This window comes from Bos mutus, chromosome 11 (genome assembly GCF_027580195.1).
Source record: "Bos mutus isolate GX-2022 chromosome 11, NWIPB_WYAK_1.1, whole genome shotgun sequence".
In the NCBI taxonomy this organism is placed as follows: Eukaryota; Metazoa; Chordata; class Mammalia; order Artiodactyla; family Bovidae; genus Bos; species Bos mutus.
The window spans coordinates 77,159,566-77,174,544 of NC_091627.1; the positions used below are offsets into that span (position 1 = coordinate 77,159,566).

A 14,979-nucleotide genomic window follows, 5' to 3' on the forward strand; every position below is an offset into this window, starting at 1 on the left:
GCTCAACGATCATCGCGCTTCGCGTCGTTACTACGATGCTCTTCCGCGCCGCAAAGTAGCGCCTCTCAGGCGCCACTCCACCGGCTCTTCAACGGCTCGCTAGGGAGTGAAACACAGTTACGTCATCCGTTCGTCCCCTTCCCTTTATCTTTTGCATCGTCTATCACATAATTGTGGATAAAAGGGTCTCGAGAGGCGTTGGAGGGGAGGGGGGTTGGCCGGGACTCGTTTATGATGTTCCGTTATCTGAAGTGTGGCGGAGGGATCTGGCGGAGGGAGGTGTTTATGAGGCGCTGGGGGCGGAGGGGGAGAATTAGTCCGAGTGGAGCGAGCGAGCTGAGTGGTTGTGTGATTGCGTCCCGGAGACCGGTAGCGCTTGCAGCATGGTGAGTGCGTCGCTAAGCTGCGGGCGCTCGGCCTGTAGGGGGTAAGAGGCTGAAGCGAATGGACGAAAGGGAACTAGCCTTTCTCACACTCTCTAGGAGTGGTCTTCGCCAGGGGGATGGTGCGCCAGAGGCTGGGGGCGTCCACGGCGGTTGTGTCGCAGGTGCTCCCCCACCCCCACTCTCCTCAGGGAGGTGTCCCGTGGTGTACTGGGGGCCAGGCGCAGCGCCCCCGGGACCTTGGAGCTCCTCAGAGGCTGGATGAGGATGGAGCCGGGGCGGGGGCAGCTGGGTTAGGCGAGGGTGGAAGGGCGGGAGGAGCGGGAGCGCAGAAGCCTTGGGTCGGGCATCTCAAAAGGTCAGCCAGGGGCCGTATTCAAAAGCCCAACGGACGGTTGGTGCGGGCGCCAGGAAGCGCCTTTGTCCGCGCGCGGCCGCCATGCGCCGTGGGGGCGGGCGGGAGCGCGCGAGGCCCGGGGCGAGCGCCCGCGCCGCCGTTAGCCCGCAGCCCCCGCGTGCTGGGCCGGGAGGGAGCTGGGGGCGCGCGAGCGGGCGGGCGGACAAGCTGAGTGGGCCGAGTCCGCGGGGAGCGGCCGGGGGCGGGGCGGGCTCGGGACCGCGGCCGTCGCTTGCCAGACCCGGCTCGAGCCCCAGCTGCTGCGCTGGCACCTGCGGGACTGCGGAGGTCTGGGCGTCCCGCGGCGCTGCGGGGTCGTCCGGTCGGGCAAAGTTTGGGGAGGGCAGCCTCGTCCGATTCCCATCCCCCACCCCCGGCGGCGAGGAGGAAGCTCGGTGAATACTGATCTTTTTGCTACATATGGGCCTTGAGGCCTAATTCCACTTCCCAGGCTAAATAATTCTAAAAAAAATTCAAGTGGTTTTGTCATTGAAGGAAATGACTATATCTGAAGTCAGGCGCAGCCTCGCACTGCGCATCTCGTTAGAGAAAGCCAGAGACTCCAGCTGGCTTTTGAAAGGCGTTTTTCTATTCACTCACCGAAAGCCCGCTCCGGGATGACTCCCGTTCTGATGCCAAAGTCGATCTTACCCTCTAGTAACAATCGGAAGGATGCCTTTAACAGGGGCCACAGTCCTCTTTTGAGTGCTCACGTGCACGTTGAAATGTTTAAGATCCATTAACACTATTGCCCCGCACCAACACCCTTGAAAATAACTCCCTATTTCCGTAGCGAAAATGCCAGGTCATCTTTTAAGTGAGGTTTAATTCATTTGTACATTAATGATTGTCAAAGACTATGGTGATAGAAGAGTATATTGGGGGACGGGATTTTTTTTAAAGCATTTTCCTGTCGCTTGAGACCGGAACTCTTGTTCTTTCCTGTTAAGAAAAAGTCTAATGAGCGAGGTAATTTGCAATACTTATTTTGTGGTTCCTTCTGCCAAGTGGTTACAGGCGATGGGTGTGTCCAGGAGGCAAGGTGACATCTTAAACAGGAGTTGGGAATCCTTGCCAACTGAAACCTCCACTCTGTATGGGTGTGGGGGGAAGAGTTCACATTTGTTTGATGTACTCGTTCCATTTTGATATTTTAATTATTTTATTCTAAATTTGAATATGCTGGTTGAATTTACTCTTTTAGGTGAAAATATTGGCATGTAATTAAGGTTCTGAATTGTGGGGTGAATTTTTTTATATTATGTAAATAAAAAATAAGTTTGTTTCTAATCAGTCTGATAATTAAATCAAGATCTCAGATTTTCTTGATGAGGCACAGTTTGTATCTACCCTTTCGTAGTCCTTTGCCAAAAGTAAGCTTTTGTAGTTACTGATCACATCATTACTGTTTTGAGTGTTTTTGACAGTCATTGTTAACTAAACTGGGAATCATCCTTGCTAAGTCACTTCAGTTGTGTTAGACTCTTTGCGACCCTATGGACTGTAGCCTGCCAGGCTCCTCTGTCCGTGGGATTCTCTGCGCAAAAATACTTAAGTGGGTTGCCCTTTCCTACTCCAGGGAATCTTCCCAACCCAAGGATCGAACCCTCCTGTCCTATGTCTCCTGCACTGGCAGGCAGGTTCTTTACCGCTGGCATAGGTAATTTAATAATTACAAGACCTGAAGGTTTAAAATTAGGACTCCATAAAGTCAAAGAATGAAAATTTATTTGATACGGAATAAGTTTGCTCATGTGGCTGTTGGGTTTACGTATAGTTGATACATGGTCATTGAAAGGGAGATTGATTAAGAAGACTTGAGGCAGGGGTGATGAGATAAGTAAAAGATGTGAAGACGTGGAACTTTTGGTCACTTGAATCCAAATAAATACCCATCGAACAGCAAGAAGATCTGTTTCTGTTAGACTAAAGAAATTAATTATGCCTCTATTAAAGTATTGAAAGTTCTAGGTTCAGGTAGACTGATCAAATTAGGCCTTTAATAAAGGTCCTAATTTTTAAGTAGTTTATTCTAGTTTCCCTTTTGGGCCAAGATACTGTTCTATCTGAAATAACTTAGAGACTGCTTTTGATATAGGTAAAACAAATGCCCTGACTTCTGAAACTAGAAAAATTTTTGCTTAGCATGGAAGCCTTTGTTGTATCTAAGTAAGTAATACTTGGAGTAAACAGGAATGAATGCAAAACGAAAGTTTGCTCCATTTCAAGCCTATGGACTCATATATTTATTGAGATAAGAATTTTGGATTATTTTTATACCACCTTTGACTAGATAAGCTCCATGGTATCCATACCTACTACTTTTGAATGCCATTTGGGAAATGTTAAATAGGCACATAATTCCCTTAAGGTCACACATGTAGTCTAGATTAGTGGACTCTGTTTTTCTCAGTGTTTACAAATCACCTGTGGTTCTTCAAAATGCACAGTCTAGTCCAGTAAGTCTCAGCTGGAACCTGAGCATATACTAATGTTTGGGAGCTTTCTCTAGAGTTGACAGTAGCAGTTGAAAGCGATATTTGTAGAAATAAAGGAGTAAGAAGTAGTCATCTCTCTAGTGAATTACTCTTCACTGAGGTAAACACATTTTAATGAGCTTGAGTTTTCCCAAAAGTATAATTCTTCTAGTTCTTCTACTAAGAAAATGACACTCTGTATAGACAAAAATAAGAACCAAATTCATTTGCATGTCATTGGAAAAAGCTTACAAATTACAGTGCTAGGGAGCTTTGTGTTTTTACTTTCAGTAGTTTTTAGTCTGAAAGTTACTGATGAAGGTTATTTTAAAGCCTTGGACTCTGGGTTAGTAGTAAATACAAAAGAAAGTTTTTTTTTCTTCCTAAAGCCTTCTCAGCTTTCATATGTGAGTCTTCCCAAAATCTCCTCCCTCACAACTTGTTGAAAAAACCCCACTGTCTCAGTTTCTGCACATAGCAGTCATTCTTTCAGCGTTCACATATGTTGCTGTGTTTTCCACACTTTCGGGTTAACATTTTTAGTCCTAAACTGATTTCTTCTGCCCCATTTGTTCCTGGGCTTGTGGCTTCAGTTTGTGGAAATAGATTTTCTCATCTTAAATCAAAGTTAAAAAGAAACATGGAGAGTTTGCTGTAAAGGGCTTGATAATGCCCCACCTGTCTACCTTCACTGTGAAAGTTGAACTAGTCAGGTTGGTGTTTAATGTTAACATTTTAGGTTCTTTGGTTAATTAACTTACATAAAATAATTTTCACTGAACTTTTGGGGCTAGCCCTTTATATAGCTTCTAAATGCACAATGACTCTGCAAGGTAGGTATTAATATTCTGTGTTACAGATGAAGTTGACAATGAGAGTTTGAGTAACATGTCCAAGGTCACATGGCAGAGCTGGGATACTAAACCAGTGATGCCTCAAAGCACCATGCCATGTTATCCTTCTTTTAGAAATGATAGAAGTCCTGCAGGATGGAATTAGATCAGAGGTAAATCATCAGCCTCTAACAGTAAAAAATATCAGTGGATTTACTGGGTTTTAATTCTTATTTGTAGAGAACACAATCTGATTTTATACCAAATACTTGGGACAATTGGGATTTGTTAAGGATAAAAGTAGATAATTTTTATTTTATTGTGCATTTGAGCTTGATTATTGGCTTTTCAATTTTAAATTGCTAGACCTGGCTTTTTTTCTAAAGACCTTGTATTTGCTTCAAGGTCAAATCAAAATTGATTAGGGAAAGAAATTTCTGCTTTTCTGGGTTTCTTCTCAAATGTTCTCATGCTGTCCCCTAGAGAAAATGTGAATGCCATCCTGTATTAAGGTTATTATCCTTTCCAGGGGTGTGTTCATTTAAAATGAAACCAGGCAGTGTTTGTTTTTCTTTCATATCAATAAATGAATGGATTAATCACAGTATGCTTGACTTCTGTAGGTAGGAATGTTAGCTAGGAAGCTACTTCTTGTCAGTACCTCTGGATATATGTTCCAATAAGCAGTGCATGTCCACAGATGAAGGCCACATGAGGAACAGGGAGCCTTATTATTTTACAAGTATCTTTATAGTGTGCTCTGAATTTAAAACTTGAGGATATGTCCAACAAGTGTTTAATCCTGACCCTACATGTTAGTTATTTTGTACTCCTGCTCCCTAAAATTTAACCTTAGCCTTTTTCCCCATCTGTAAGATAGAGTATTAATGGTATTATTAATTCCATTTAGGGTTTGAAGATTGAGTAAAAGCAACATATATAATGGGTTACAGCAAATGCCTGAACATGCTTTTTGTTTTTTTAAAGTAAAAACAAGTAACTGTTCTCCATTTGCTAAAAATATCAAATCTTATCACTTTGGAATTTTAAATATTAAAAGAAAATGAATAACTGGACTTAACATTTTGTAAATAATGTACTTCAAATCCTGGATTCTCTGCAGTTGCATGGCAGGTGAAGAGGAGTAAAACTGGTAACTTTCATGTTGCCCCAACCAGTACACCTTGGATTTTTATCTTTTTGATAGATAAAGAGTTTTGCTTAGTAATCTTTGGGTTTTTTGAGGTTTGGAACATCACGTGTCCAAGTGAAGTATTTAATCACTTAACAGGGAAAGTTTACGGAGAAGGCAGTGGCACCCCACTCCAGTACTCTTGCCTGGAAAATCCCAGGGACGGAGGAGCCTGGTGGTCTGCCGTCTATGGGGTCGCACAGAGTCAGACACGACTGAAGTGACTTAGCAGCAGGGAAAGTTTAAATGTAGTTCTTGTTGATTTTTTGATTCGGTGGAGATTTCTGGTATTAATGGTTTTTATCTACCTGAGGAGATGAGCTTAAGTTTACATATACAAACTTTGAGAAAGGAAACAATGCTTCTTTGCATCTATCCTTGATTTAGAAGAGTACAATTCCAATTAAACTTTGTAGTGTTAGTGTGCTAGATTTGCTTTTTTAAAATTAATGTAAAATTTAGACTTTCGAATATATTCTGAAATATTTTCACGTCTTAAACTTGGGGGCAAGGTAGCTTAGCTTTGGAGATAAATCAGATGTATTTTCTGCTCCCTGTGTTTGGTACTAAGGAGTGAACTAAATGAAGTTGAGAAGTTTATGAAACCAGATGAACCCTAAATGTTTTTAAACTTGTTTCTGTAACTGTTAAACTACATACTGTCAAGCCACTTACCTATTTCTTTGATTTCTTTTTAGGCTGACCAACTGACTGAAGAGCAGATTGCAGGTGAGAAATAACTTTGCTAGGTTATACCTGTTGAATTTTATTATAAATTGAAAAGCCATTCTCAAAAAAAGATATTTGTATGAAAGAATTGACTTTGATCTGTGTAGTAGATGGGAACGAGTGTAATGTAAGAGAGTAATTGAACCTGCTTTGGCAAATGAAAAGGAAAACTTGTCTGTGTAAGATGTGTGGGGCTAACTGTAATTAAAGACATGTTTTTAGGTTATGTAGATATACTTTTGAGCCTGGTGTTGGGGTGCTCTTTGTTTTTCTTGAGGTTATTTTAGTCTAAAGATTAATTCTGGGCAGTTTTTAACACTGAAACTTCAAATCAGTCTCCACAAGAGGCCAAGTAGTAGTTAACTTGAAATGTAAAATCAGAAAATGAATGTTGAATTTAACTGTGATTTAAAGTAGCTAATATCTTAACCTTAGAATTGCATGTACGATTGGTCAGTCAGGGAATAACCATTTCTCTAGTGAAAAACTTAGATCCAAAAGTTAGTATTCTGTTTTACAGACGCAGTAAATTTGAATTTTATCTTAAAAGCAGTGACAGCTATTGAATGAAATGAGTTTGTTTTGTATCCTTTAGTTTGCTGTGAAAATGTGAAATTGTTACATAAAACCTGATGTCATGTAGTCATTATGCTGAACCAGTAGTACTTTTGATTTTATTCGAATATTTTTGAGGTGGCTAGTTAACAGAATATTGGGGAAGCTTCTAAATGGGTTTTTGTTTTGTTTTGTTTTTTAATTTCAGTGTTGAAATGCTTTTCAAACTCTATTCCTTGACTTTGATTAAAGAGAGACTTAGTAAGGAAAGCATCAGGCAGTTTTAACTGCAATGGTTTTCCTGATAGGCAAGGAGTTTCAAGGGCTCAAAAGCACTAAAGCTTTTTTTTTTTTAAACGCTAGAGAAAACTGAGAAACCCAGTTGAAACTCAGGTATTACTTTACTACCCCACACTTAATACACAGTCTTGGCAGAGCCAGAAATCAATAATCTCAAATTCTCATCACAGATAATATTTGCTTGGACTGTATAAAGTAGAAAGCTATTAGCACTGAGGACCAATTTGACAGGCTTTATTTTTATTTCTTACTATGTGCATTTGACTTAAGCTGGGAATTTGCTCTTTAGGGTTGGTAAATTTGTATGTATAGAGTATGTTGAAGGAGTCAGGCAGAGCTTTGGAAATGATTTCTTTTGTTCATATTATAGTATTTTAGGTGTATTGATGAAATGTAAGTTATTCTGGAATAGTTTTTTATGTATGACTCAGGCTATTATTTCCAATCTTAAGTTCTTACCTTCTCTAATAGACCTGTCTTCTTTGCCTTTGTTTCTCCGTAGTCTCAGTCAGGTAGTTCTGCATGGCACAGCTTTGTTCACTTTAGGGTAGATAGTGAATTATTCAAAGTGCCAGTTACATAGCTGGTGCTCATTACTCCTTTCCCAAACACACATACAACTCTTTTAAAAAGTAGTTTGTGTCTGTTAAATTCAAGAGAATCAATACTTGATAGCATTTTTGTAAAAAATACATGCAGTTCATGGAACATTGTCCTTAAGATAAATTCTGTCTTTTCATTGGTTCCTATCATACAATTAAATTCTAGTGAGAGTAGCAGAAAAATCTGTTCCAGGTTCTTTCCCTACCCTGCCTTTTCCTAGGCTTTTAATAAAGCTGTTCTTGGAGCCCAGGTTTTAGTGAACCTTTAAAGTAGAGGAGCTAAAGCTTTTATGCTACTAAAATAAAAATCCTTATTTCCTCTTGTTTCCCACTATCTCCCACACAGTAAGGACTGAGTAAATATTTCCTGAATATATAAATTTTCAAAGATGTGTGCCACACAGATATGTTCTAAAGCAGTACCTACTCTATCCTAACAATCACTCTGCCTCCTCCTAGAGTCCCTTACTTTTGAGTTGCAAAGTTGAATATACTAAGGTACTTTTTCAGTTAGCTTTATCTTCATATGCTGACCGATTTAAAATTCCTCTAGCAGGTAACTTCGCTTAGAAAAATGTACGCTTATAGTTTAGGTGAAGTGTCTAGAATTGTTTACGTTACCCTGGTCTTAAAGAGCAATCCAGAACAGTCTAGTGTGACATCAATAATAGCAAGTTAATTTTGTTGATGAATTGCCATGATGTCGTTAGTTGTTGGTGTTTAAAGGGAAAATGTAAAATAATTTTTTTCTTTAAAGAAATTTATGCCTAAAGTTTTAAATTTCAGTGTAGAGATAAAACTTACTTGATTAAAAAAAAGTACTAATCTTACTCAATAATAAAGGCCTTTAAGGATTTAAATATATGGCCTTTAAAGGATCATTAAGTTCAGAATTTTATAAATAAATAGAAATTGGTAAACAGACATTAGATTTGTCTTAATTACGATAACCTGTTTTAATAATAATGTGAATTTATGTAAAACATAATTAGAAAGGTATCCTGTGGTTGCTAATGAAAATCTAAAACAAGTAATAATATGACTTCTGAAAGTTTCAACTTAGGCATAACTAGAATAGATTTTGGGAGGTTCCATCAGTTATATTGAAGAGACCTGTTTTCTTACTGTGTTTTGGAGTTTTGACTCCTAGGTTTATATTTCAAGTCATTCCTGGGAATTACTTGTTTAAAATGATAGGCTTCTATATATGAAGATTAAACAAGTTCTGAAGCACAGGTGGTGAGCTATAAAAGCAGGTGAATTGTATTTTTCAGTTTGTTTTTATTTCAGGATTTTACAGGTATTTCTGCCTCTTAAACTTCTTGAAATTTAGAACATACATAGATGTGTAGCATGCATCTTTCAGAAATAGTTTTTGAAATTAAGTCATTTAGTAAAATGATTATGTCTGATAGTTGTATCTGGGGATTTTTGTACATAATGGTGTTAAATGATGCCTATATTATAGCAGAGAATGTAATTAAATACAAATCTCTTAAGTAATTTTCTTGGAGGCCAAGTTACTAGGTGATAGATGCTAATGTGTTCAAACTCTTAGTAGTTTACATACTTCCAGACAGTATTTGTACATCTGTTTTTTTAAAAGACTCGGGTAAAGTGGAAATACTTTTATCAAATTCTGCTCTTTGTAGGACTTACTGATTTACTTTTGTCATTGAATTGGTCTAGGTTAGTACTGCATGTTTTCATAAGATCAGTCAGTAGTTTGGTTCTAAGCTTCTAATATTGGGTGAGTTTCTCTGAAAACAAGTTAACATTTAAATGGAGTGGACTGTTTAGTACTGAGAGTAAGTAGCACATACTACAGTAATACTAGTCTAAAGCTGAACAATTAAAAGAATCAAAGCAGAAGAAAATAATGTGATAATCCAAAATGGTAATAGGACTCAGGTACTTGTGGAACCCATTTGGAACCCACTTGGGTGGAACCCATCTGGAGGCTATTGTGATAGTCCAGATAAAAGATGATGGGGCCATGAACCAAAATGTTGGATGTAGAGATGAAAAAAGAATCAGGCAGTATTTCAATAGCAGAATTCAGCAGGCCCGTTTCAGGGGAAAAGAGTTAAGGTAACTTGCTTGTGTTCCTAGGGTTGCTGTATATGGAATTCATTTTCATTAAGTTTTCCCTGAGGTCAGCTAGGGGAGATGTCCTGTAGGATGTCAGAAATAAAAGTATTACGTTGAGAGAGATGAGTGGACTAACTGAAGTCTTCATTAGTGGGCATAGATGTAATGGCCAAAGAGAGAAGGATAAGAAATTTGGTCAGATCTACATGCAGGAGACAAATAGGAGCGAGACCCTTTGGCAGTATAAGGTAGAAAGTAAAGGACTTCGAAAGTCAAGAGAAGTTTTCCTCTGTAGTTTTGCTACAGGAAAATGACATCATCTCTTTCTTGATACTTAAGTACTTGCCAGGCATAGTTCAACGTGCTTTACTTACATTAATTATTTAATTTAGAAAGTAGGTACCAAGTGAACAAGTGAAAGTTGCTCAATTGTGTCCAATTCTTTGTGACCCCATGGCCTATACAGTCCATGGAATTCTCCAGGCCAGAAGACTGGAGTGGGTAGCCTTTCTCTTCTCCAGGGGGTCTTCCCAACCCAGGTCTCGCATTGTAGGTGGATTCTTTACTAGCTGAGCCACAAGGGAAGGTACAATTAGCCCTAAGTAACAAAAATGAGGAAGCTGAGGTGGAAAATTTGCCCAAGGTTCAATTACTAGTTAGTAGCAGAGCCCAGGCAGTTGAGTTCCAAATTCTGCTTTTAGTTTCGGTGCTTTATGTTTTTGTATTTACTTGCTGATTGAGCCTAATATCTCTACTCCTACTCGCTTTGTTATTAGCTTATTAATATGCTCTCTTGCACTGTTAAAGTAAATCTCTAGTTTCTCTGTATTCGGGTATCCTAGACTGTTCTAGTAGCTTTCCATGTAAACTAGTGGTGAACTATTGATAAAAACAACATCATTTCACAATAGTATCTTAAAGATTTTAGGCAATAATATATTTCATTCTGTTGCAAGCTCGGAATTTATATTCTGAAGAGAGGTCTAAATTATTTTTGTTTTCAGTGATAATAACAGTTAAAACTGGCCATATATACCTTTATCATCCCATTGTTAACATCATTACAGATTATTTGGTGATAGCCTCTTCTGTCCTCCAGAAAAGGAAACTAGCTTAATGCATGTTGTTCTAAAGTTTATAGTTTTTTGTTTTTGATTTAGTAAGTGATTAAATGGACTTAGTTTTGACTGTAAGGATTACTGTAAGTAGTACAATTGCTGTACAGAAATAAACGTATTTGGTCCTTTTCTATTGTGAGTGTAGGTTAGATCTGTAATTTAGAATTGTGTTCCACAGAGCAGCTTAAACAGAAAATACAGAAGCAGACATTTGGGGTTTTTTGGTTCTGCTTTTTCAACAATAATTTGACTTTTATCTAGTCTAGATTTTGGAGTTCCCTGTGAGATTTTAGATGGAAAAAACTCCCAGGTAGATCAGTATGAACATATGATTAACTTAAAAAGTTTGAAATACCACAAGGTTTTCCACCTTCAGGAAATAAAAATCCCATTTCAGGTCCTATCTCCATATAATATCTTTGAGAGTTGATTAATACATTTCGCTTAGGTTACTTTATTTTTAACCTGTACATTTGGATTGTGTTTTCTTTTTCAAACAGAATTCAAAGAAGCTTTTTCACTATTTGACAAGGATGGTGATGGAACTATAACAACAAAGGAATTGGGAACTGTAATGAGATCTCTTGGGCAGAATCCCACAGAAGCAGAGTTACAGGACATGATTAATGAAGTAGATGCTGATGGTACATCTTTTTAATTCTGGGTTTGAGAAGAGGGAGTTGAAGAAGTGGCATTTAAATTCTATTGTAATATTTCAATATTTCAAATATTGTAATACTTCACCTAATACCATTGCAGGTAATGGCACAATTGACTTCCCGGAATTTCTGACAATGATGGCAAGAAAAATGAAAGATACAGACAGTGAAGAAGAAATTAGAGAAGCATTCCGTGTGTTTGATAAAGTAAGTATTTGAAACTGGATTTGTTCCATTTTAATTTGAGGATTTTTAAATATATTAGGATCTCTTAATCTCTGAAGATTTGTTTTTGTGATTATTTGCCAACATACTTTAATATCAAGCAGAAGCTTTCTAAGAATTTAGAAGATTTCCTAATAACATTCTTTACTGACTGAGCTATGAGGGAAGCCCAGTAGTTTTTATATATATACATATATATATATATATAGTATTAGTTTTGTGGCAGAAGAGGTATTGACTTTGGAACTAAGAAATAGTTAAATAAAGGTTTGTGTGGATTTCTAAAGTATATTTTGCTCCCGAATGTGAAGTTTAATAAACTTCTTATCTAGCTCATTACATCGATAATATTGCTCAGACATTTTACTACATTTTTTGCAGGATGGTAATGGCTATATTAGTGCAGCAGAGCTTCGCCATGTGATGACAAACCTTGGAGAGAAGTTAACAGATGAAGAGGTTGATGAAATGATCAGGGAAGCAGATATTGATGGTGATGGTCAAGTAAACTATGAAGGTAAGTCTTTGCACTGTCACAGCTGTATCCTGTGCTTTACTATCAGATCCTACCCTTTTAAAAGAAGCACTGCACTCCAAACTAGGATAAAACCATTTTTGGTTACCATTTTTGGTACCATTGTGGAACAGTTTGAAAAGCTTCTTTAAACTTATTTCAGGATCCTCAAAATTAAGGTGACTTTAATGTCTTTCATTGGATTATCCTTCCCTTCAATTAGCTTTAAGTCTGAAATTATTCATGCTTCTGTTCAGAAGTATTATATATGATAAACTAAAGCAATGATTTGGTTTATTTGTTAATAATCATAAATAATTTTTGATTTGTGAAGAATCTAGCTTTAGCAGTAAATTAGCTTTCCTCTGTACTTTATAGTTTTGACAAAAGACGGGAGTGGGAACTGCTCAGTAGTTGAGTAAATGTGATTGGTTTTGTCAGACTTTTGCCATTGACTCAACATCTTTGTATACTTCTTCTTTTTCAGAGTTTGTACAAATGATGACAGCAAAGTGAAGACATTGTACAGAATGTGTTAAATTTCTTGTACAAAATTGTTTATTTGCCTTTTCTTTGTTTGTAACTTATCTGTAAAAGGTTTCCCCCTACTGTCAAAAAAAAATATGCATGTATAGTAATTAGGACTTCATTCCTCCATGTTTTCTTCCCTTATCTTACTGTCATTGTCCTGAAACCTTATTTTAGAAAATTGATGAAGTAACATGTTGCATGTGGCTTACTCTGGATATATCTAAGCCCTTCTGCACATCTAAACTTAGATGGAGTTGGTCAAATGAGGGAACATCTGGGTTATGCCTTTTTTTTTTTTTTTGAGTAGTTTTCTTTAGGAACTGTCAGCATGTTGTTGTTGAAGTGTGGAGTTGTAACTCTGCGTGGACTACGGACAGTCAACAATATGTACTTAAAAGTTGCACTATTGCAAAACGGGTGTTTTATCCAGGTACTCGTACACTATTTTTTTGTACTGCTGGTCCTATACCAGAAACATTTTCTTTTATTGTTAACTTGCTTTTTAAACTTTGTTTTAGCCACTTAAAGAAAATCTGCTTATGGCACAATTTGCCTCAAATCCATTCCAAGTTGTATATTTGTTTTCCAATAAAAAAATTACAATTTACCCAACTGTTGCTCTGAATCCGAGTCATTTAATTAATTTGATGTTGAACAATTTGGACAGTCAAATTGGGAGTGTAATTTCTTCTACTTGGTGTAATTTAGATACTTAATTTTTTTTTTAACTATTTAAGACTGTGTTTAGTTTTTAGATTGTGATACTTCCTTCAAAAGGTTTAACTGAAAGATTAAAAACTCTTGTGTAAGTGTACTTAGCATGGGGATTGACATATGGTAGGTATCCAGTGTTGCCTACTTTTGTAATTTTCAGCTTTGGCTTTGTTTATCCATATTGACTTCAGCCATGCAATGATTTTTTTAAATATTTGGGCTTTAAAACCCTAAAATCCAAATTGGGGCAGGGGGTAGTTGTTTTACCTGTTTTCTAATTTTTTACTCAGTGCTTTTTAATTCTCCTACCATAAAACAAAGAATTTTCTCTTGTGCCTAACTATCTTCAACATGTTTTACAAATAAGTATCTTTGGTAGTGGCTTGACAGTAACTAAACTTTGTTTTATTTAGAAGTTTTCCTTGCTTCTAAACTATTGCTTTCTTTGTACAAAAGGTGTCTATAAAGGTTTCTGTTTTTCTAATTATTTTTAAATCTGTAGCAAACCAGAGCCAGGATGAAAACACTGAAGTATGTTCCTTGATTATTACAGCCACAAGGCTTTTAATTTCCTAGAGGGCAATTTGTTTGACCGGTTACTGTGCTTTGTTGACTACTTTAATACCAATGTTACTCTGCCAGAAAATGGAAAACTGGATGGTTGTGAAGGAAAAGAGACATGATTTAGATAGGACAAGGGAAGTTACAGGAATTGATCATCCTAATAGGGTATTATTACATATTAGGCAGGTGATTAAATAAGACCTTCATTAGATACGTGTTTCATGTCCTACTGAGGCATAATAATCTCCAGAATATTAAACATAGGCTTTGGAGTTTTATTGAAGCAGTAGTCAGATCACTGCTCTGTATAACCTTGAAGAGGTCAATACTACTTGAGCCTCTGTTATCTTACATGTAAAATGGGTGTAATTTACCCAGGTGGTTTCTAACTTGGCTTTTGTAATAATCTTAGGTAAAGCACTTAGCATAGACTGAGCACACACACACAGCACTTAGCATAGTTCTTAGTATTTGCATTGTATTATACCTATGCTGTTAATCAGTTATGATCCTTATAAAATGAGGGGATTAGGCAAAGTTAATATCGGTGCTTTTCTAGTTCCAATAGTTTGAAGTAAGTTGGTAAGGAGGAAGGGGAAAACATGTTTTGTGGTTACTTGCGTGCATCACACTGCTGATTATATTCTTGTAGTCTTCACGAAAGTCACACAGTTAAGCATTACATAATCTTACTCAAATCAGAACTATAAAAAACGTTATTTTTTAAGTCTTAACCATATTACGTGTTTTATATTAGAAGCATCATGGTAATTGTTAATTTTTTCTCAATACAATCTGTAGCATGTTTGCTTTCAGATAGTTAACCAAAACTATCACTGTGCAGTTAAAAATGATTCTACAATATGAGGTATTTTATCTAGAATTTTTATTAAAAATCTGATGCATAGCATAGGCACTGTTGATCTCTACATAGTGTAATCTTGTATTCACAAAGAGAACGGCCTCCTCCCTTTAAAACTGCTGTTATGGTAACCTGAAAATCAAACAGTATACTGTACAAGACAGTGTTTTCTTAAGGGGACATTTTGTTTATTCTACATACTTGGTCTGTTTTATTGGCAAAGTCCTTGAAAT

General features: G+C 37.3%; 1 protein-coding gene across 2 annotated transcripts; it reads left to right on the plus strand.

The window, feature by feature from the left end:
- The first annotated feature begins 368 nt into the window (after window positions 1-368).
- On the plus strand, window positions 369-13,218 carry CALM2 (calmodulin 2). Of its 2 annotated transcripts, none has more exons than XM_005895623.2 (6): window positions 369-386; window positions 5,981-6,011; window positions 11,178-11,321; window positions 11,437-11,543; window positions 11,943-12,078; window positions 12,563-13,218. In XM_005895623.2, exons 1-6 carry the CDS (start codon window positions 384-386, stop codon window positions 12,589-12,591), a joined length of 450 nt encoding a protein of 149 aa, XP_005895685.1. In that variant the 5' UTR covers window positions 369-383; the 3' UTR covers window positions 12,592-13,218. The 2 variants fall into 2 exon arrangements, with proteins under 2 accessions (XP_005895685.1, XP_070235722.1); XM_070379621.1 differs by lacking the exon at window positions 369-386 and adding an exon at window positions 488-547.
- The last annotated feature ends 1,761 nt before the right edge of the window (window positions 13,219-14,979 follow it).

Excerpts from the sequence above, each read along its gene's own strand:
- CALM2 (XM_070379621.1), top strand. The coding sequence starts at position 503 with ATGGTGCGCCAGAGGCTGGGGGCGTCCACGGCGGTTGTGTCGCAG. Across the intron at positions 11,322-11,436 it reads TAATGAAGTAGATGCTGATG|GTAATGGCACAATTGACTTC; the intron begins GTACATCTTTTT and ends ATACCATTGCAG. Across the intron at positions 12,079-12,562 it reads TGGTCAAGTAAACTATGAAG|AGTTTGTACAAATGATGACA; the intron begins GTAAGTCTTTGC and ends CTTCTTTTTCAG.